General features: G+C 40.5%; 1 protein-coding gene across 3 annotated transcripts in view; it reads left to right on the forward strand.

The window, feature by feature from the left end:
- The window catches only part of PIGL (phosphatidylinositol glycan anchor biosynthesis class L), a 92290-nt gene that overhangs the window by 5163 nt on the left and 63887 nt on the right, over window positions 1-23240 (forward strand). For all 3 annotated transcript variants that reach the window (XM_075120931.1, XM_075120932.1, XM_075120930.1), the window contains exon 2: window positions 193-292. In XM_075120931.1, the coding sequence (XP_074977032.1) occupies window positions 193-292 (100 nt within the window). The remainder of the gene's footprint in view (window positions 1-192; window positions 293-23240) is intronic.

The raw sequence follows: 23240 nt of genomic DNA on the forward strand, positions 1-23240 counted from the left end.
TCCTGAGTATAAGCTATAGGATTTGCTCCCCACAATGTACCTCTTCCTCAGGTGGGGAACCCTAGTACTAAGTCTTTTCAGACCTTACATGTGGTACCTACATATGCTTGATGCTTTGAGGATTTGAGGACAGAGATGTTCCATGCTAAATTGAAGTCAAGTAGATAGTGTTACTGCATTTGTTATTTTCAGGAAATTACTACAATCAAGGGGAGATTCGTAAGAAAGAACTCGTACAGAGTTGTGCTGTTTTGGGGATCCCTCCTTCCAATGTAACAGTTATTGACCACAGGTAACTATTTTTTAATTATAGCAGAATCCCATTGTTGTCTGTAAATAGGAAATATCAACTAATGCACCCTGGACTTGGAAATCTAGTAAAAGTTTACTAGTTTCCCATGCTGTGAACTTCATTATCAGTCAAATGGAAGTGTAGTGTAACATTTATTGGATAACTCTTTAGTACTGTGTAAGGAAATCTAGGTCATTTTGACATGAATTCCAATATATCTTGGTGCTCAGATCATTTCAGTTAAGGTCTGCCCACAAAGCAACTGAAAATATGACAAGTTCCCAGGCTAGCTGTGTTCTAGCTCAGTGGGTCTGGGCAGCATAGTTATATTATTTTTCCCCTGAGTACTGTGCTAGCCAAACTGTTATAGATGACCCCTCACACCAAGTCATCTATGAGCAAGTCTGTGCCACAAATATGACTATATCAGGGGATTGGTTACAGCATTAAAATACAGCTGTTCCCTGATTTGGTTACAATGTAGTTACAATGAATAGTATAGATGGTTCCTTAACTATTCTCCATAATCAAGCTAAAGATTTGGGCATGTTAGTTAAGATCCTGTCTATGAATTGGAGTTATGCTGGGACTGGGCCTCTGGATATTTGGATATCCGATGAAGTGAGCTGTAGCTCACGAAAGCTCATGCTCAAATAAATTGGTTAGTCTCTAAGGTGCCACAAGTACTCCTTTTCTTTTTGCGAATACAGACTAACACGGCTGTTACTCTGAAACCTGGATATTTATGGTGTCTACAATTCTTTAAAAGAATTCCTCCTGTCCACGCTGGTCAAGGGAACCATGGTAACAACAACGGAGATTAAACAGAATTGTTGTTAGCACAATTTTAGTCATAGTGTCGGCAGGGCATTAGAGGCATGTCTGTGCTGACAGTACCATTGGCCAGATCCTCAGCTGGTGTAAACTGCTGTAGCTTCATTGATTTTAGTTATGCTTATGCTGATTTACACCAGTTAAGTGCACCTTGCCCCAGATTGTGGAATCATGTTCTAATGTGGTTTGATCTGGTCTGCATATCTGAGACCAAATTATAGCCCTGTAGAGGCTGGGCTATAGCGATATCCCATAACATTTATAACATAGCATAGTCCTACCTACACATGCAAGAATGAACTTGGTATTAGAGTCAAGACATCACATAATTCCCTGATGCTATGGACTAAATGTCTGCACCAGATCCTTAGGCTGTGTCTATACTTACAAGCTTACAGCGGCACAGCTGTGCTGCGGTAAGAGCACTCCTGTAGCCACGTTATGCCAATTGGAGAGAGCACTCCTGTCAACATAATAAAACCAGCTCAACGAGTGGCAGTAGCTATGTTGGTGGGAGAGCGTCTCCTGCCAACATAGCCCTGTGCACACGAGCACTTATGCCAGCAAAATTTATGTTGCTCAGGGGGGTGTATTTTTCACATCCCTGAGTTTTGCCAACAAAAATGCTAGTTTAGACATGGCCTTATTCTTTTCAATGCTATGTGGACATGACGGTAGATGATGAAGTCAGCCTTCCTGTGTTTATGATTACTTTAGAAACTTTCTTCTGGAGAGGCAGTTTAACATGCTGAATTAGTGAATCATAGAACCCAGTGATTGTAGAGACCCATTATGTCACTCATTACAACTCCATGCAAATACAGGCTGATGGCTGATACTAGAAATGGAGGAGAAATGTACAGGCAAACAATGAACAGGTGGTTGTTTTTAGTATTGAAGAACCATAATAAAAACAATAAAAGAACATTTTTTATTAAAAACAAACAATTAACTAAAGGCATGATTTAAACCCACAAAAGCTAGAAAAGCCAGACTAAATATCCAGGCCCCAAACTGACCTTTGTTCTTAACATGCAACAGATTATTAAACAATCAATTTGTAACCACGTAGAGGATAATGGAGTTATAAGGAATAGGCAGTATGGATTTGTCCAACACAAGTCATGCCACACCAACCTAATTTCCTTCTTTGACAGGGTTATTGGCCTTGTGTATAGAGGGAAAGCAGTTGATATTATATATCTTGATTTTAGTAAGGCTTTTGACACAGTCCCACATGATACTCTCATAAGCAAACTAGGGAAATGCAGTCTAGATGAACTTATAAGGTGGGTGCACAACGGTTTGAAAGACCATAGTCAAAGTGAAAGTCACTGTCAAATTGGGAGGGTGAATCTAGAAAGGGCGTCCCACAGGAGTCAGTCCTGGGTCTGGTACTACTCAATATTTTAATTAATAACTTGGATAATTATGTGGAGAGTATTGCTTATAAAATTTGAAGATGACACCAAGATGGGAGGGATTGCAAGTACCTTGGAAGACACGATTAGAATTCAAAATAACATTGGAGAATTGGTCTGAATTCAACAAGATGAAATTCAGTAAAGATAAGTGCAAAGTACTTCACTTAATGCACAACTACAAAATGGGGAGGAGGATCTGGGGATTCTAGTGGATCACAAATTGAATATGAGTCCACAATATGTTGCAGTTGCAAAAAAGGCTAATATCATTCTGGAGTGTACTAACAGGAGTGTTGTGTGCAAGACTTGGGAGGTAATTGTCTTGCTGTACTCGACAATGATGAGGCCTCTGCTGGAGTACTGTTTCCAGTTCTGGGCCCCACACTGTAAGAAAGATGTGGGCAAATTGGACAGAGTCCAGAGGAGAGCAACAAAATGATAAAAGGTTTAGAAAACCTGATCTATGAGGAAAGCTTTTAAAAACTGGACATGTTTAGTTTTGAGAAAAGAAGATTACGGGGGGGTCAGCCTGATAACAGTCTTCAAATACGTTAAGGGCTGTTATAAAGAGGAAGGAGATCAAGTGTTCTCCATGTTCACTGAAGATAGGATAAGTAGTAAGGGACTCAGTCTTCAGCAAGGGAGGTTTAGGTTAGAAACATTAGGAAAAACATTCTAACAATAAGGGTAGTTAAACTCTGGAACCAACTTCCAAGGGAGGTTCTGGAATTCCTATCACTGGAGGTTTTTAAGAAGAGGTTGGACAAGTACCTGTCAGGTATGGTCTAAGTTTACTTGGTCCTGCTGCCGCATACAGGGCTGGACTAGATGACCTCTCAAGATCCTTTCCAGTCCTATATTCTTATGGTTCTTTGTTTTCTCTTGAGGTAAGGCCCCAGAGTCAACAGGCCTGAATTCCCTGGCTTTTGAGGGTTTAGGTCTGACTTTCTGTTTTAGTTCAACAGAGTTTTTTGGGTCAGATGAGGTAAGTGTTTATTGGGAGTCTCCCTTTTGAGTGAATGGAGAGCTGCTCCCCTTCCCTTCTCTTGAGCTGCTTTTGGGTAATTCTGTTTTGCAGTGTTGCTGTATTGCAACAGTTAGTACTGTGGGGGGAAAAGTCAAGTCACTGTAATTGTCAAAGTATAAAGGAACAGACAATATGCTGTAATTGAAGCAAGTGTCTCTTGAAATTTACAAAAAGGATGCTCAAAAAAATAGAAGTGGTGGTCCAACTGGCTGGTGATTTCTCCAGTGCAATGTGCAATTGGTTACTATATGATGCAAGCTTCCTGACACTGGTCACGCATTCTCACCAATATATACAACCCAGAGCACTGTTTTTTGCAAGAAATACCTTGGTTTCCTTAATAGATAAAGTGCAGGTAATTTAAAAAGAAGAGCCTTGATAACCTCTCCTGATTACAGCATATGTAAAAAATGATGGATGTGTGATCTTCACAGTGGAGGCAAGTGTCTGAAAGGCACAGAGGTAGATATTAACTTGAATGTGAGATAAAAAGTTAAGACCTTATCTGTAAAGACCTTACTTCATCATCAGATACTGGCAAATAGGCTCACTTTTTGCCAACAAGTTAAAAGGCCAACTCCTGAAGTTGTTACTCAATTCTTACTCAGAATCAGATCCCTTTTTATGAGCCAAATCCTGAGTGCGGCAAAGCACTTGTAACTCGCGTTGACATTGTTAGAAGCTGAGTTAAGGACTTGAGGATGCTGTTTTTAATACTGTCGATACACAAGCACATCAGAGTTCCCTACTGTGCCGAGTTTACTTTCAAGATGTATATTCCCTATTTCTGTGAAACAAAATGGTTAGAGGAGCAGGAATGTTTTTCAGACACTTAAGATTTATAGAGAAGCTGTTTTGTCTTGCTATTAGAACAAGGCAATGGGAATAAGGATTCCTGAATCTTATTCCAGCTCCACCAGTGATTCACAGTGTGACCTTGGGCAAATCATTAACCTCCCTATGCCTCAGTTTCCACTTCTGTAAAATAAGGTGAGGCTTAATGAATTCACGTCTATTCAGTTCTTTGATAGCCTCAGATGGAAGTCGCTATAGCAGGACAAAGCGTTATTTATTATTATTACTATCACTATTGCCATTAACTTCCTTGAAATTCTATAGCTAGGAAGGAGGTGACATTTTCAGAAGGTTGCTCCTCTTTGGCAGTTTGTCAGTGGGTAAATTCTGAGCCCTTCTGTATTTTGTGCTTTCTCCCTAATTCTGCAGCAGAGAATTTCCCATAAATGTAAATAGCTCCTGCTTGACTAAAGGACCAGGGCAGGCACACTGACTATTTTGCGTTCCTTACCCAAACACTGCATGCTTTACATTACCCAAGTGCAACTTTGTATTTTGGTAAGGAAAAGGAAAACCCAAAGGATTGCTAGGTCTGGATCTGCTCCAGCCATTGTAGCATGAAGCTGAGTCATGCTATTTCCTCTTTCTTTGCTTAATCTAAAATTGAGTTAGTAGAATTTTCAGTATACAGAAGGGAAGCATATTTGAAGTGTAAAGTTGATTGACATGCTCAGTGTTCTCACTTGGCTGGGGTTGCATATAAAACCATACATGACACTTTCTTTTTACATACTCACAGAAAACCTAAGCATCACTCAATCAGCCTAGAGTGGAACTTATACCAAGGACCCAACCTCTCATTAGGCAACCCTCTGATCTTAAGGAATCCTTTAAAGTAGCCCCGGGATTCCAGGACAGTGTTTGTTCAGCGTTTAAAAAACATCTCTACTAAGCAACTGCTTTCTATTGATTTTTGGGTGGGCACTTAAGGCAATTACTGTACATGCTTCCTCAGTTAAAAACAGCCTAAATCCAGTATACAACTAGTGGCCCTAATTGTTGGCCACATTCCAGCATGAAGAGTCTCCTCGCTGGGGAATCGCCCTGACGTAGCAGCATGCCCAGGAGAGGGAACAGCCAACAGACCGCCCGTTCAAGACACTCATAACTTAGATGGTGACAGGTTTCAGAGTGGTAGCCGTGTTAGTCTGTATCAGCAAAAACAACGAGGAGTACTTGTGTACCTTAGAGACTAACGAAAGCTTATGGTCAAATAAATTTGTTAGTCTCTAAGGTGCCACAAGTACTCGTTGTTTTTTCATAACTTAGAGCAGTTGTTGGGGCTGTTAATTAGTTGTGCTGGGCACTACGGGCCAGGTAGAGAATTCAGGGGGGCAGATCCTCAGCTGGTGTAAATTGTCCTAACTCCAACAATTTACACCAGCTGAGAATCTGCCTTAGAGGACATAAAGATGGCTAAAAGCTAACTTTGCCCCACACCCCAACCAGGCTTCACCTCCTGAGCTGCACAGGGTTCAGACTCCAGGATTTCCAAGTTAATTTTTGCAATTTAAACTCAATTTCCACAACCGAGGAAAATGACATTTGGAGAGTGGAACAAAAACGTGTAAATAAAAAATCATTTTATTAATAATATGTAGGGCTGTTGATTAATCGCAGTTAACTCACATGATTAACGCAAAAATGAATCTTGATTAATCGTAGTTTTAATCGCACTGTTAAACAATAGAATACCAATTGAAATTTATTAAATATTTTTGGATATTTTTCTACATTTCTACATTTTCAGATATATTGATTTCAGTTACAACACAGAATACAAATACACTGCTCACTTTATATTATTGTTTTTGATTACAAATATTTGCACTGTAAAAATGATAAACAAAAGAAATAGTATTTTTCAATTCATCTCATAGAAGTACTGTAGCGCAATCTCTTTATCATGAAAATGCAACTTTCAAATGTAATTTTTTTTTTACATAACTTCACTCAGAAACAAAACAGTGCAAAACTTTAGATCCTACAAGTCACTCAGTCCTACTTCTTGTTCAGCCAATCGCTAAGACAAACAAGTTTATTTACGTTGACGGGAGATAATGCTGCCCACTTCTTATTTACAATGTCACCAGAAAGTGAGAACAAGCGTTCGCATGGGATTTTTGTAGACAGGATTTCAAGGTATTTACGTGCCAGATATGCTAAACATTCGTATGACCCTTCATGCTTCGGGCACCATTCCAGAGGACGTCTCCATGCTGATGACGCTCGTTAAAAAAATCATGTGTTAATTACATTTGTAACTCCACTCCTTGGGGGAGAACTGTGTATCTCCAGCTCTGTTTTCCCCACATTCTGCAATATATTTCATATTATAGTAGTCTCGGATGATGACTCAGCACAAATCTGAGAGGGATGAGGTGTGGAGCATGCTTTCAGAAGTCTTAAAAGAGCAACATTCCGATGCAGAAACTACAGAAACCGAACCACCGAAAAGGAAAATCAACCTTCTGCTGGTGGCATCTGACTCAGATGATGAAAATGAACATGCGTCAGTCTGCACTGCTTTGGATTATTATCAAGCAGAACCTGTCATCAGCATAGATGCATGTCCTCTGGAATGGTGAATGAAGCGTGAAGGGACATATGAATCTTTAGTGCATCTGGCATGTAAATGTCTTGCAATGCCAGCTGCAACAGTACCATGCGAACGCCTGTTCTCACTTTCAGGTGACATTGTGAACAAGAAGCGGGCAGCATTATCTCCTGCAAATGTAAACAAACTTGTTTGTCTGAGCGATTGGCTGAACAAGAAATAGGACTAAGTGGACTTGTAGGCTCTAAAGTTTTACATTGTTTTATTTTTGAATGCAGTTATTTTTTTAACATAATTCTACATTTTTAAGTTCAACTTTCACAATTAAGAGATTGGACTACAGTATTGTATTAGGTGAATTGAAAAATACTTCCTTTTGTTTTTTACAGTGCAAATATTTGTAATAAAAATATTAATATAAAGTGAGCAGTGTACACTTTATATTCTTGTTGTAACTGAAATCAATATATTTGAAAATGTGGAAAACATCATAAAATATTTAAGTAAATCATATTGTTTAACAGTGCGATTAATCGTGATTCATTTTTTAATTGCTTGACAGCCCTAATAATATGAATTATAATGTAAACAATATTTGAATTGTTCCTGTAGCCCACATAGATATTTGGTACATTTTAATCAGGCCTTGCATATTACAACAATAGAGTAATTATAGAGATGAAAGATCACAGGTTTTGTCTCATTTATGTTGTGATCCTAACATTAAAATAAACTGAAATGACTCTCTGAAAGTCTGCGATCTGAGTCAGGAGAGTGTAATTATGACTTTGGTAGAAAGTGTAACAGCTAATCATTTTAACACAAACAAACTCAGCTAACATTTCTGCTGCCATGATGTGTCTAAAATGGCAGGCACATCAGGTGCTGGAAATATCTACGGAAGTGGACAGAGCTGGCTCACAAATTGTTTAGCTCTCATATAATCAACGAAAGAGATCCTGATTTTTGCCAAAAGAGCTTTCGTTCCTCCAGTGTGTTCGAGTGTCCCATGCCAGACTCAGCTTAAAGTCTAAATTGCTTTGATTAATTTCCAAGGGAATGATCCACTTTAAATCATGTAATGGCAGCTCTATTTCATGAGCCTTCAGACAGACAGACCTACCCATATATCGCAAAGAGCAAATTCAAATTACAAATTTTCTAATCCCATTGAGATGTCAGTTCTCTTCTCATCAATACTCTATAGGCAATTTCTGTGCCTGGGGTTCCTGTTAATGTGCTGAGTATACATAGGGAGTCATTACTCAGAGAGATTGTCCTCCCAAGATGGAGGAGGGTTACCAAATGATCTTGAACCACTGAGCTAATTTTCATAATGTGGAAGTTTGTTACTAGCTGAATGGTAGAATGCAACTATAGAAAATGCTACACAATTACTAAGGCCTTACTGCTTCCAAGGGGTGTCTCTTTAGACTGCAGTATTTGGAAGACCAATACAACCCCATTATCAAGCCAAGTGATCATTCGGCAGTATTGCCAACCGCAAATGTTTCCAAACCATGAAACTGGCTTGCCAAAAATCATGAGATTGGCTTTAAAATCATGAGATTATGTAAAAATAATAGATTTGGGGTGTTCTGTTTATTGGGCTTCTGGTTTTTGAGCTTGTGGCTCTAATGAGCCTCTGCTATACTGAGAAAAGCTTTTAGACGTGAGCGCTTCAGTGCAATTTAGCTTTCCCAGATATTGTCAGACTGCACCATCCCTGCTTTCAGGCACTGAACGGAGATGTTAATGTGGTGATGTGAACTGGGATGGTCTTGTAATCGGCTTGTTCACAAGTAAATCTCGATCAATCCGTATGAACTGGTGCTAATCACAGGCACGCCTGCCTCCCGCCCCACACCTCCTACCTCTGTAGCAGACTGGAACAGCACCAGTTAAATGGATTGTAGATCAGTCCTTCTCTCTGAATTCAAGGCCTTTATGTCTAAGTTCAGGCTGACAGGTAAAACAGCCTGAGGTGATGTAATAGAAACCAGGAATATATTATCAGGTAGCCCAGTCACATTTATTAATTATGATTTCCTAAGATGATTGCAAAGTATTTCCTGGGTGATTTCTTTCTTGGGAGGAGAATTCTCATTTAGAAAACCAAAACACCACTGAAGAGAATGCTGTTCCCCTGATTTAATTTTTTTATATGTGTATCTCTTATATATTACTAAAATACTGCTGAAGGTGGAGTAGATCCAGGATCACAAGTTCTATATCTGCCCTTGGTACAGTAAGAACAGTGAACTAGAATGGGATATTTCAAAGCCATAAGTAAAGATCAATGTCTGACTTTGGTGCAGTAGCTGTTATTTCAACAAAGCTAAAGATTTCCCCAAAGAATCATAAAAACACCGGCAGCACAAACCTCAATTTTGTGATAAGTATGCAGTTCACTGACCACAAGACTGTGGCTAGCAATAAAGAAAGCTAAAGCTCTAACCTGTCAGGCATAATTTTAGGATGACAAAGGGCATCTTTTAAAGCTCATGAAATATAACAGTTTTGATACATTCACTCAACTAATTTACCTGTAAATATAGGTCCTGAGATTGCAACAATGTGTGCCTCACCTCATGGTATATGGAAAGTATTAGCATGTAATTGACCTAATATGAGTAACTAGTTAAGTTCCCATTAATGCAGGGCACATCTGCCAAGGCTCTGGCTGACTGCCAGTCTGCGGTGTCAGATGTAAACAGGAGACATTTTCTAGGTTGCTTTCACCTTCTGTTGAGGATTAGCAAAAAATAATTCCAAATCTTCTCCTTTTGCTAAGGGAAGTTTTGTTGGCTTCTGGCAAAAAAAATACCAAGCCTCTAACTTTATTCAGACAGTCGTGCTGGACAGAAGATACAATCGACTGGCACCGCTTTAATGTAACAATGTTTGGCCCAAACTTGCGCTGCGAAGAAAATAATAGCTGGGATTTGTGTAAACTAGAAGACATTCCACTTAAAGTACAAACGCTTGTACTGCAAATAACACGAGACCTGCTTCCAAGTTTCCATGGAAATTCCATTTCTTACTTATTTTTTACTATTCCTCTCCAGTCCAAAAAGGGTTCTGATTAAACAGTGCAGCACATTTGCCCAGGCAAATCACAAGGTTTCTCCAGGTTTGAGATCAGGTTGCTGAGAGGCTCAAACTCATTTTTCATGTAATGGTTCATTGTTGTTGGATCTGTTTTTTGTTTTTTTTTTTTCCCTACCAAGGTGAACACATTTTACTGCACTTCCTCCTGTTTCATTTCTAACGAGCTCCTCTTTTTTGGAGATTTGGTGGAAGGAAGCGACTCTGTAGGGTCATGGGGAAAATATATCCTGAAGTAAACAGTGTGTGTGTCAGATTTGTGATGATCAGAAGAATCTAAAAAGTGCTCAGAGGATAAGCTTATGTAACTGAAAATGTGAACCTTTGGATTAGGATTTGAAAATTTTTATCCAAAAGTAATGCATGTAAATAATAATGTGTCAGACTCTACCAATTTAGTTTTATTGTGTTTATCTCAGTTGTAGATGGCCTTATTGATTTGAATTGCTCTAATGTGCCTAATGAACCAGTGCTGGAGACACACACAATATAAATATGATTAATTACTGTGAGTTAACAGGATCTGCCTAAGAGATGAACAATAAAGCATGCCAGTGGAAAAGAACAGGGGTGAAATCCTGGCCCCATTGAAGTCCCACATGAAAAACTCCCATTTGATTTCAGTGAGCCAAAATTTCATGCCAGCTCTTTCCTTGCTCCTTCTCAAACCTAAGGCTTTCTCACTGGGTGTGTTTGTGATTTTTTGGGGAGGGTGGGAAGGGTCTCCTCAATTTCCTCTGCCATTTCCTTTTTTCTGACCCCATGATCTGACCAGGGAAGACAGCACATTGCTCTCTCTTCAGTTTACCAACTTATACCTTAAATTGGGCAAAAGGAGTCACTAGAGAGCAACATGAGACCCTCTTTCCTTGGACTCTAGTTTGCATTGCTTTCAACACATTAAGGGCAGTAGGAATTGACAGTGCTCTGTACCTGGCAGGATCAGCCCTGAATACTGGGTGGATAGACTGCTAAACCACTCCCTCTAACCCAGCAGTTCTCAAACTGTGGGTCAGGACCCCAAAGTGGTTGCAACCCGTATTTAGTGGGGTCGCCAGGTCTGACTTAGATTTGCTATGGCCAAGGGCTGAAGCTGAACCCCGAGCCATACCACCTGGGGTTGAAGCCTGAGGGCTTCAGCCTTGGGTGGCTGGGGTCAGGTTACAGGCCCCCTTCCTGGGGCTGAAGCTCTTGGGTTTTGGTTTTGGGCCCCCTCCATGGGGCGGTGGAGCTTGGGCTTTGGCTTTGGCCTCCCATCCTGGGCCGTGGGGCTTGGGCGGGCTCAGGCTTCTGTCCCCACTCCTAGGGTCATGTAATAATTTTTGTTGTCGGAAGCGGGTCGCGGTGCAATCAAGTTTCAGAGTCCCTGCAATGGGGTACTCTCCAGGAGCGCAGTTCAGTTTAGGCTATCTTCCACCTTCAATGTTGCCATCCTGACCATGCACTATTAAAGTCAATGGGATTTTTGCTACTAAGTGATAGAAGAATTGGGCCCTAGAATTGCATCAGTTCCAATGGCTGCATATTTCCGGGAGGAATTAAGTGTTTTCTATATCCATTATTTACCTCACAATAGTGCTGAGAAGCTTCTTTAATATTTGTAAATATTTCTTTAATTAATAAGGATATTTGTAGTAAGGATTAGAGATCCTCAGGTGAAAGGTGCTGTAGAAATTCAGTGTATTATAAAGTAAGCAACCTCCTGGTTTGAGACTATTTCATAATAACCCCATTCAGCTAAGTACAGTTTTGTTTCACCTTTATTAGAAAACAGCCTTTGTTAAGCAAGTGATTTGTTGAGACCTTATGTGATCGCTTCAGACAGGTTTCACTTAAATGTGGTGTAGGACTCTTGAAATTTGTATTCAGTTTTGTTTTGGGGAGGCATTGTAATAATGTGTGGTTTAAAAAAAAAACTGATTTGTCTGTATCATTAAAGGATCTAGGCCAAGAGTTTCAAAAATCGATGCCTAAAATTATTCTCCTAAATCCTTATTTAGGCTTCTAAATAAATGGCCTGGTTTTCAAAAGTGCTGGGCATACAGCACCTGCTGAAATCACTGGCAGCACTTTTGAAAATCAGGCCATTTATTTAGGTGCCTAACTTCAGTCTCCTAGTTTTGAAAATCTTGGTCCTATTGATAGTTGGGTTTTTTTAAGCTCTTTTTGGGGTTAGGAAGCTGTCCTTTGCCCACTTTCTTTATTACTTTCCAGTGCAATGGCTTTGTTTTAGTAAGTTTTATTTAACCATTTTATCATAAGTTTGATGTTTTTCCCAGAATAGAAACCTGCCCCTTTGACTTCACTGGGGCTCTTGTGAGCCCATCTCCTTTCTCAGCTTTCCAGCATCATTAATTTCCTTGATTTTTCACAAAAGAGAAGGGGCTGTGGCAAAAGGGGTAGCCACCCTTTCAGTGTTAAAGGGATACGTCCCCCACATCACCCCCTGGGAGCGATGAGCTCTCATTTATCAGTCGGGGCTTTTCAAAATATGTGAGAACCCCACTTCAGATGTAAACACAGACCTTGTCAGACCCTGTTTCTGTAGAGTCACAGCAGGGCTTAATATAGAGCGAGTAAGCTAGCCAAAGAGGCCAAAAGATCTGACTAAAAGCAGGGGGGAAGTGGAGGAGAGTTAATAAAAGACAAAGGGAGTTTGTAGAAACCCAATCAGAACAAATGCAAAGAACCACATTTTTTACTTCTATGACTTCAGCTTGTTAATGCTCAAGATTATTTTAGCAAAGTACTGGTAAAAACTGCTAAACACTGAAACAAAATATTAAATAATCAATGTAGAAAGTTGCGATGGAAAAATCTGTTAGACAACTAGTCCATAGTCCCTCCCTCCTCCCCCGGCCCATGTAGGGTTAATAATAATTGAGTTGAATCAAGGTAGTCAGCCCTGGTAAGGCAATATTAAGAAAACCTAACAAATGTGCTTTAGAAATCTAATAAAGTTGGCCTTTGCCTTCAGGGCAGAGGGCATGGGGCAGGAAAATCCACTAACTTCCTGTTTTTAAGATAGCGATAGAAATCACACACAGACCCCCTCATTGTTTATTGTGGTAACTGTTAAAGCCTTGAGATTTTGTAACTATTGTTGATTTTGATCTCCCCACAAGTATTCTATGTGCTTTAAAGATATGTAGAAAACAGGTCCGAGCTCTGCCTGTCATTCTCTGTTTTCATCTTTCTGTGACACAAACAAATGAACTTCCCAGGACCTAACAGGATCCTCTGTTTTGTTAACTTAATCAACTGTGCCCCTGAGGAGAGGAGTGTCTTTTTGGTTTTGCTGATTTCCAATAGACTACTCAGGGTTTCAACTGCTGTCCTCCTCCACTGAATATAGCCACGGCAGACTTTTTTGATGATGCCAGTAAGTTGTCCACATGGACACTGTGAAGGCTGCAAAGTGACAGTGAGAAATGCTATGAAAAATGATGTGCTAAATTTAAATTCTACATTGTCACAGTGAAAATAGCCCCTGCTTGGTACAGTAACACATCAGTAAGACCAAGTATTCCAGTCCGAACTTGCAGCATTGTCCAGTGCTCAGAGAAGCAGGGCCAAGAGTGAGGATTCCCATGCTCTATTCCCAGCTGTGCCACTGATTTGCTGGTTTCAGAGTGGTAGCCATGTTAGTCTGTATCAGCAAAAAGAACGAGGAGTACTTGTGGCACCTTAGAAACTAATAAATTTATTTGGGCGTAAGCTTTCATGGGCTAAAACCCACTTCATCAGATGCATGCAGCGGAAAATGCAGTAGGAAGATATATATATATATACAGAGAACATGAAAAAATGGGGGTTGCTATACCAACTCTAACAAGACTAATCAATTAAGGTGGGCTATAAGTCACTTGTCCTTTCTGTCCCTCAGTATTTTCATCTGTGAAATGGAACTCATGTTTACTTATCTGCCTCGCAGGAGGCATGGGGGGTGTTGGATGTGTGGCTTAATTAATGTTTGTTAAGTACTTTGAAATACATTATTATTCTTCCAAAGGTAGCCACAGACAGGCTGAGATGCAAAAGGAGGTGGCCTGGCCTTTGTCATGGAGATAATCTGAGTGTAAAGCATATTTGTTCATAAATGGAAAGTAGTAAATCATAAGGAAAGGTATTCCTGTGGCATAGAACTGGTGTAACTCTTAAAGGCCATATATACCATTCCATTTTATGACCACATTCACTTACAAAACCAGAACTGCTTTGGGAAGCAAACCTTACATGTTTTCTTAGCTGTTGGTGGTGGTAATAATTCCTGTTGAGTTGGATAACTTCATACAGAATTATTAAGGCCAAAGGTTCATGTGCTCCTCTGTACTCTCCTTGATGTTGATTAAAATGCAATTATAGCCCAGAGCTGAAAATGCTTGTGGTTTCTCGGAGCTATTGGTGCTCTACTTTTTCTATGAAGGTAGTTGCTTTTATTGAATCTGCCTGTCCCCATCAGGGCTGCCTGATACCACTGTTTTCTAGCAGCATAGTGTTACATGGGATAACTGGCTCCCTTTCCCTCTGAGATTGACACAATCACCTCTGTCATATATCGAACCCCATTGGGTTTGCAATCCCACATCTGTCTCCTAAACTGGCTCTTGCTTTTCCATTTACCAGTGCAACACGCTGTTGCTACTTTGCAGAAAAGATGGGGCTGAATATAACCATGCCTGTGGAATGGCTCCATAGCATGTTTAAAAAGTCCAGCAGGATGATTAGAAATCCAGCAATAATTAAAATAAATAACACTAAAATATTTACATTTATGTAGCCCCATTACTCCAAGGAGCCAGATTCCTTTAAAAACTCTCATCGGTATGTAGATCTTTCTGTGGCCATTCACGGTCTCTGTATTGTTTTCTCTGTCCACTTGGTCCTTAAGATCCAGGTATTATGCCCCATTTCTTCCTCTGTTTTGGACAGGAAATGAGGAAGAAGACTGTATCCAACTGAAGCCGCAGGGGGAATTTAGGGAAGCAGGGTAGAGATGCCCTTGTGGGAATTTGGTCAGGACACAACATCCCAACTCTTGCAGAACCTGCCATGGGATGTTTAATGGTCAGGACTCCTGTTTTATCGCTCATCATAGAAGTACCTCACTTCTGAGTAGTGTTCAGGATGTTCTCTGGGATCCTGTTATGCAGATAGAACTACACAGGATCGTTTCAGGGGACAAGACAAGATGTCACGTTTATTATAACACAATTTGATTTACGACCAATAACTAATATCTAATACCTATGTACACACACACACGCACGCATCAAATGTTCTGCAGCTGCTAGATAGTTACCAGTCCTGAATGTAGCTTGAGTTCGTGGCTTGGGTTCGTGGCTTGTGGCGGCTAACTGGCCAGGAAAGCTGGGCACAAGGAAGGGCTGGGTCTCTGTTGGGCATGCACCGATGCCCTTCCATGTTGGCAGCAGAGTGTTACCCTCCAAAGTCTTCCATCTCACCCATCCTTTTTGTAGGCTTTAGTCTGAATCCAGAGTCTATAGGTCTTGCTGTGTCACGCTGCCTCTGGGTTCGGGGTGATTGGTCACCCGTCAATTGTAGACATGACTTTCAACCTGGGACCTGGCTTTGATGTTTCTTCAATTGTACTTCTGTTCTTTTCTTTTGAGGGTGGACTCTTCTTGCTTTGTCAGGGCTGTTGTCTGCATCTTCAGTCCTTGGTGTTTACACTTTATTTCATCAGGACGGGTGGGGCTGGAGGTTGATTCCATCATCCATACATACCTCATTCACACATCTAAACTACACTAATAAGATTACATCAGGGTTTTGCAAAATGAAGATTGCAGCAGGGTTTACAAAATGGAGTTAGCATTTTAAAATGGAGTTAGGGACAAGTTAAAATGGAGTTTGAGTTACAATATGGACAAGTGTAAGGAATGGAAAACAGTGAGCAGAAGTTACAATGTTGAAACAGTGTAAGTTTCAGTGATTTAAGCAGCAATTGGATTGAAAGTGAAACTCAATTAGACAGTTATTGAGATACCTGGTTTTATGAATGAATGTAGTTTCATTCATAAAACTTTACTTATGAAGTTATATTAATAAAGTGAACAATTAAAAACAATTTCATTGATCAGTTCTACATTGTCTCACTCTTCTCTGCCTCTTTGCTTCCTCCAGCACTGCTCTCTCCAATGCCCTGTGTTGTGGCAATACTGCCTCTGTCTGGTGGGGGTAGATAGCGGTCCTAATTGTCAGCACATCGTTCGCTGGAGGGCAACACAAGGTGTTCCTCATGCTAAGCTGAACACACTGCCTCCCCTGTGTTCCTAGTGCACCATCTGTCCTGTATCTAAAATTATCCTCAGCTCCACTCCTTTCTATTTCATCCAGCGTATTCAAAATATTACTGAAATTGTTTATCTCCATCCAGCCCTATAGAACTTCTACAATTGGCCCAATTAAGAGTTAATTGGGAAGCACCAAATTACTTGAGATGGACAGTCGTCAGATTAAAGTTGTTTTCAACAATTATACCCAAGAGTCTCCTTTTAAACTTGACTCATTGTAACAACCTATTTATTTTCCCAGTTATGTTGTGAAACAGTAAAGCATGTTTTGCCAACAGTCCCCAACTACGAACACAAGGAATGACAGCTGCAGAATGAAAAGTGCTTCCCTTCCACACTTGGAAGATTTGCTACATTTACAGTATATGCTGCAATGTTTGCAAACATCTCTGCTAGAGACTCCTGTTAGCATCTACCTGAAGTGACAGCACACCTACCTTGGTGTTGGGATGATTCAACAGAGAACATAAAATGGTCCCAGTCAGCAAGATCTTTTCTTAAGGGAATAACATTTATAACAGGCAATCACAATGCATTAGCATAAGCAGAAAGAGTAAACAGAAAATTCCCTAGCCTGGGATTCAACCCAGCCCTGTAAGCCCCTTGGCTAGAAAACTTACCCAGTGAGGGGAAAAAGACATAGATACCTATCTTTCTCTTCAATAGCCACTCTTATTGTCCTATTCCAGTGCTTGTGCAAAGAGTTTGAGTTAACTCCTTGTTCACCAGGAGCCATGTAGTTCCCTTGCATCTTATCAGCTCTGTTTTAATAAGGTCCCAATTACATTATGAAATGAGCAATTGCAAGGTCCAGGGCTATAGCACAGTCCAGTTGCATCAACACTGCACGACTGAACTGCATGTTTACTGTGTCGAGCAGCTACCGTGTTGCAAACAGGGCTGACTTTATGCAATGTGCAGTTATTCACACCCCCAGTTCAATCCAGTGAGGTGCTGAGCTGCCTCCATTCCCATGGTGCTCAAGGGTCAGAATTCTTAGAGGATTTGGCCCTTCCTTCTAGTTAATGTATGTGTTCATTTGTTTGTTCGGGAAATTGTGGAGATTATCTCTGTGCTGCCACATAGACTCTGGGAGTCTAGAAGTATATAGCTCTGCCCAGAAGCCTTTATTATTAATGCTATGTTCTTCATGACATTGAAACAAATCTCTTCTTATAGTGCCTATTTATCGTTGTCTAACTTTGGTAGATACGAGAGAGTCATTAGAGATTTTACTGTTTATAGAATAACCTTCGGAGAAGAGCCTTGGGAGTGAAGCTCTTATTAGGCCAGTTAATGGCTAAAGATTATCTGTTTTCAAGTATGCAGCATGATGTTGAAGACAGTAGAGCTGCTTTAAACCACGCAACCCACTGTGTGGCCAAGTGCCAGCAACATCATCCCAACTTTCTTCAATTTATTTTCAAAATTCCCATTAAAAACACAAAGCATCTCCTGAGTTGGCCATAGTGCCCCTGAGGAGTGGGTGGACGCACATTGCAATATTCTCAAGTAAACCCCTCTCCAGCTGAGTAAAGGAGCAGAGATGATGAGCTCCAGAAGGAGGGTCTCCTCAACCCTGGGGCCTTTGAGAGGGGGAGTAAAGGGTAGGGGGAATGGAGGAAATTCCTTAGAGCTTCCCATCACCCTGAAAAAGTTGCAAAGCATTTAATCGGGGACTTTTCCAATTCTTTTATTTAAAGAGACAATGTTGGGTTAAAAATCGTATTTTAAAAATGGTTGACTGTGTACATTTCACTCATCTGGGATCAGAGAATTAGACCAGGGTCTCATGCAGCAGTACAAATTCAGGGTTCAGACTGGAGCCACGGCAGAAACTTTTTTCTTTGGGATTTTAGTAGCAATGTTTCTGTTGATCCTGAGTTTTATTAAACCTTATCTTTACAAAGCCTACCTCTTGACCTACATGGGGCCTAACTGTTTCTTATAGTAGCCCTCTCTGATCTGGAGAATCTTGCACAAAGCTTATCTCAGACCTGTATTTCTTTCCTTAAGGCACTTCCTGGTCCAGTTGAAGTCAGTGGGAGTTTTGCCATTGACTTCAATGGGACAAAGATTTGGGATTCTAGCAGTCAACTAGAGGAGACAAAGTCTTGCTTTAGAAATGTTAGTGTAGATAGAGTTGGAAAAGTGACTATACAATGGACATTGCATAAAATGAATTTTCTCATAATGACCTTCCTGTTCCAATTGTCTCTGTTTACATACAACTCAAACATTGGTTTGTCTAACTGCCAGCACTGCAGACAGTCTGGGATCTGAAAATCCAGCTGTGTCTTTCTGCCCCCAACATCCTTACCAGGAATAAAGGTTCTGCAGTTGGGATTTGGCTAACATAGTTGATGTGTGAGCCAGAATTGAATCCAGCCTGTTCTTCCCCTGAAAGGCAATAGGAATAAAACTTTTTTCTGTCAATAACATGAGCAGATACAACTCAAAGCCCCACAGGAAGTAGATGGGTTGAGTGAGAAGATGCCCTTTTTCTGTAGTCACTTTTCAGATTCTAGCCAATGTTAATAATGAGGCTTTGGAGAACTTAGGCTCTTGTTTCTTCAGGAACCTTTAGGGGGTTTACCTATGTAAAATGCTGCAACCCTGGAATAGACTGAACTATGTCTCTCATTGAAACAGGTACATAGTCTCTAGATTTCCCATTCATCACTTTCAAGTTAACAGAAAGAACCAATGCTAGTTGCTGGGTTTTAACTGGTCTCTTCCGAGCCAGTACTCTCTTAACAAAAAGAAAAGGAGTACTTGTGGCACCTTAGAGACTAACCAATTTATTTGAGCATGAGCTTTCGTGAACTACAGCTCACTTCATCGGATGCATACCGTGGAAACTGCAGCAGACTTTATATACACACAGAGATCATAAAACAATACTTCCTCCCACCCCACTGTCCTGTCTTAACACACAGAGATCATAAAACAATACCTCCTCCCACCCCACTGTCCTGTCTTAACATCTTTCTCATGTCAACTCAAAAAGTGAGGACAGAGGGGTATCATAAGAACACAAGAATGGCCTTACTAGGGCAGGCCAGTGGTCCATCTAGCCTAGTATACTGTCCTCTGACAGTGGCCAGTGCCAGGTGCATCCAAGGGAATGAACAGAAGCATTCTTGACTGCTCCATCCCCTGTCGTCCAGTCCCAGCTTCTGGCAGTCAGAGGTTTAAAGACACCAGGATTATGCTTTCCAGTGTGCATTACTTTGCACTTATCAACTTTGACTTTCATCTGCCATTTTCTTGCACAGTCACCCAATTTTATGAGATCCCTTTGAAACTCTGCAGTCAGCTTTAGATGTAACTATCTGGAGTAATTTTGTAGCATCTGCAAATTTTGCCACCTTGCTGTTCACCTGCTTTTCCAGATGTTTTATGAATATGTTGAACAGCACAGGTCCTATTACAGATCCTTTGTGGCTCCGTTAATTACCAGTCTCCATTGTGAAAACTGACCATTTTATTCCTACCCTTTGTGTTTCTATCTTTTAACCAGTTACTGATCCCTCTTATCCCATGACAGCTTACTTTGCTTAAAGCTTTTGGTGTGTGATCTTGTAAAAGGCTTTCTGAAAGTCCAAGTACACCAGATTAACTGGATCACCATTGTCCACATGGTTGTTGACACCCTCAAATAATTCTAATGGATTGATGAGGCATGATTTCCCTTTAAAAAGCCATGTTGGCTCTTCCCCAACATAGAACCGTAGGACTGTAAGAGACCTCGAGAGGTCATCTAGTCCACTCCGCTGCACTCATGGCAGGACTAAGTATTGTCCAGACCATCCTTGACAGGTGATGGTCTAACCTGCTCTTAAAAATCTCTAATGATGGAGATTCAACAACCTCCCTAGGCAATTTAGTCCAGTGCTTAACCACCCTGACAGTTAGGAAGTTTTTCCTAATGTCCAACCTAAACCTCCCTTGCTGCAATTTAAGCCCATTGCTTCTTGCTCTATCCTCAGACATTAAGAAGAACAATTTTTCTCCCTCCTCTTTGTAACAACCTTCTATGTACTTGAAAACTGTTATCATGTCCCCTGTCAGTCTTCTCTTCTCCAGACTAAACAAACCAAATTTTTTCAATCTTGCCTCATAGGTCATGTTTTCTAGACCTTTAATCATTTCTGTTGCTTTTCTCTGGACTTTCTCCATTTTGTCCTCAGCTTTCCTGAAATGTGGCACCCATAACTGGACACAATACTCCAGTTGAGGCCTAATCAGCATAGAGTAGAATGGAAGAATTACTTCTTGTGTCTTGTTTACAACACTCCTGTTAATACATCCCAGAAAGATGTTTGCTTTTTTTTTGCAACAGTGTGACACTGTTGACTTATATCTAGCTTATTATACACTATGACCACCAGATCCCTTTCCGCAATACTCCTTCCTTGGCAGTTATTTCCCATTTTGTATGTGTGAAACTGATTGTTCCTTCTTAAGTGGAGGACTTTGCATTTGTCCTTATTGAATTTCATCCTATTTACTTCAGACCATTTCTCCACTTTGTCCAGATCATTTTGAATTATAATCCTATCCTCTAAAGAACTTGCAACCCCTCCCAGCTTGGTATCATCTGCAAACTTTATAAGTATACTCTCTATGTCATTTTCAAAATCATTGATGAAGATATTGAACAGAACCAGATGCAAAACTGATCCCCATGGGACCCCACTCAGTATGCCCTCCCATCTTGACTGTGAACCACTGATAACTACTCTCTGGGAACAGTTTTCGAACCAGTTATGCACCCATTTTGTAGTAGCTCCATCTAGATTGTATTTCCCTAGTTTGTTTATGAGTATGCAAGACAGTATCAAAAGCTTTACTAAAGTGAAGATATACCACATCTACTGCTTCCCCCCATCCACAAGGCTTGTTACCCTGTCAAAGAAAGTTATTAGGTTGGTTTGAAATTATTTGTTTTTGACAAATTCATACTGATTTTTACTTATCCCCTTATTATCTTCTAGGTGTTCCCAAATTGCTTGCTCCATTATGTTTCCGGGTACTGAAGTTAAGCTAACTGCTCTGTAATTCCCGGGATTGTCCTTATTTCCCTGTTTATAGATGGGCACTATATGTGCCCTTTTCCAGTCCTCTGGAATCTCTCCTGTCTTCCATGAGGCCCTGGTGACTTGAAGACATCTGACTTGTCTAAATAATTTTTAACTTGTTCTTTCCCTATTTTACCCTGTGATCTTACCTCATTTTCACTGGCATTCACGATGTTAAACATCCAATGACTACTAACATATTGTGTTCATCTGTATGTCTGATAATTCTGTTCTTTGTTATGCTTTCAACCAGTTTGCCTGGTACTGAAGTTAGGCTCACTGGCCTGTAATTGCAAGGATTGCCTCTAAAGCCTTTTTTAAAAATATGTTAGTTTTCCTCCAGGCATCTGGTACAGAGGCTAATTTAAGTGATAGGTTACATACCACAGTTAGTAGTTCTGCAATTCATATTTGAGTTTCTTCAGAACTCTTGAGTGAATACCAACTGGCGCTAGTGACTCATTACTGTTTAATTTATCAATTTGTTACATAACTTCCTCAATTTATACCTCAGTCTGGGACAGTTCTTCAGATTTGTCATGTAAAATGAATGGCTCAGAAGTGGGAATCTCCCTCACATCGTCTATAGTAAAGACTGATGCAAAGAATTCATTTAGTTATTCTGCAGTGGCCTTGTCTTCCTTGAGGTCCTTTAGTACCTCAGTCGTCCAGTGGCCCCACTGATTGTCAGGTGCTACCCTTGGGCTACTGGCAAACTGCCAAGAGAAACGTCTTCTAAGCAAAGTTTGGGGGCCTCTGTTTTATGAAACAAGAATATACACCAGATTGATAGCCTGCTATTTGGAGACAACAAAAATTGGATGTCAAATCCTTCTGAGGAAAATAGAAAGGAGCATAAACTCTGGCAAGTCAAGTGTAAAAGTATAATTTGGCAGGCCAAAAAAGAATTTGAAGAGCAACTAGCAAAAGACACAAAAACTAACAGCAAAAATGTGTTTAAGTACATCAGAACCAGGAAGCCTGCTTGTTCTGAAGCTGACAGCTGAAAGCTGCAATAGGGAACCCTATGACTCAAATTTGATCTGCTGGTTGCACTCGGGCCACTCCACTGTACAGGATTTATTTTGTAGAACTACATAAGGGTTAACCATAGGAGTTGTTTCCTCCTTTCTTTCCCTTAATGAAAACCTGTCTCAGCAGGTGATTGAAAGCCTGTCTGGCTGCTTGACTAGATGCACTAATGGAGGGTGTTCCTAGCCTCTTTCAGAATCAAACCATGCTTCAGAATCTCCATTCCCAAAGTGCCTTAGTCTTTTACTGGAGTGCGTGTTCACCTTGTTCCAAGCTGCAGCATGATCCAAGGCCTGACTCTGAAGTGACCTGTACAGCGAGACTTCTCATCTGTATTCTCTTGGCTGGGTTTTGACACCACACATCCGTTGTTTGTGCATTCTGTGACCATCCCAGAGCTCCCCCAGGCATCCCTGCATATGAAATGTTGTATCACCAAGGAATTTAATCCATTAAAAGTGAACGCTTTAATTAAACAGTTGGAGCAAATACAGTAAGCTCTCATCTTGTGAGCCCATGCCAGATAGTTGGGATTACAAAACTTGGGAAGAACAATGGTCCTTTCTGTAGCTGTTTGACTAAACTATATTGGAAAAGTGAAGCTCCGTTGTTTTTTCCACTAGAATCAATGAAGAATTTATGTTTGCAGAGAAAGAGTATATGGAAAGGCAACATTGCTAGATGGTTAGAGCACAGGGCTGAAAACCAGA

This window comes from Caretta caretta, chromosome 17 (genome assembly GCF_965140235.1).
Source record: "Caretta caretta isolate rCarCar2 chromosome 17, rCarCar1.hap1, whole genome shotgun sequence".
Classification (NCBI taxonomy): domain Eukaryota; kingdom Metazoa; phylum Chordata; order Testudines; family Cheloniidae; genus Caretta; species Caretta caretta.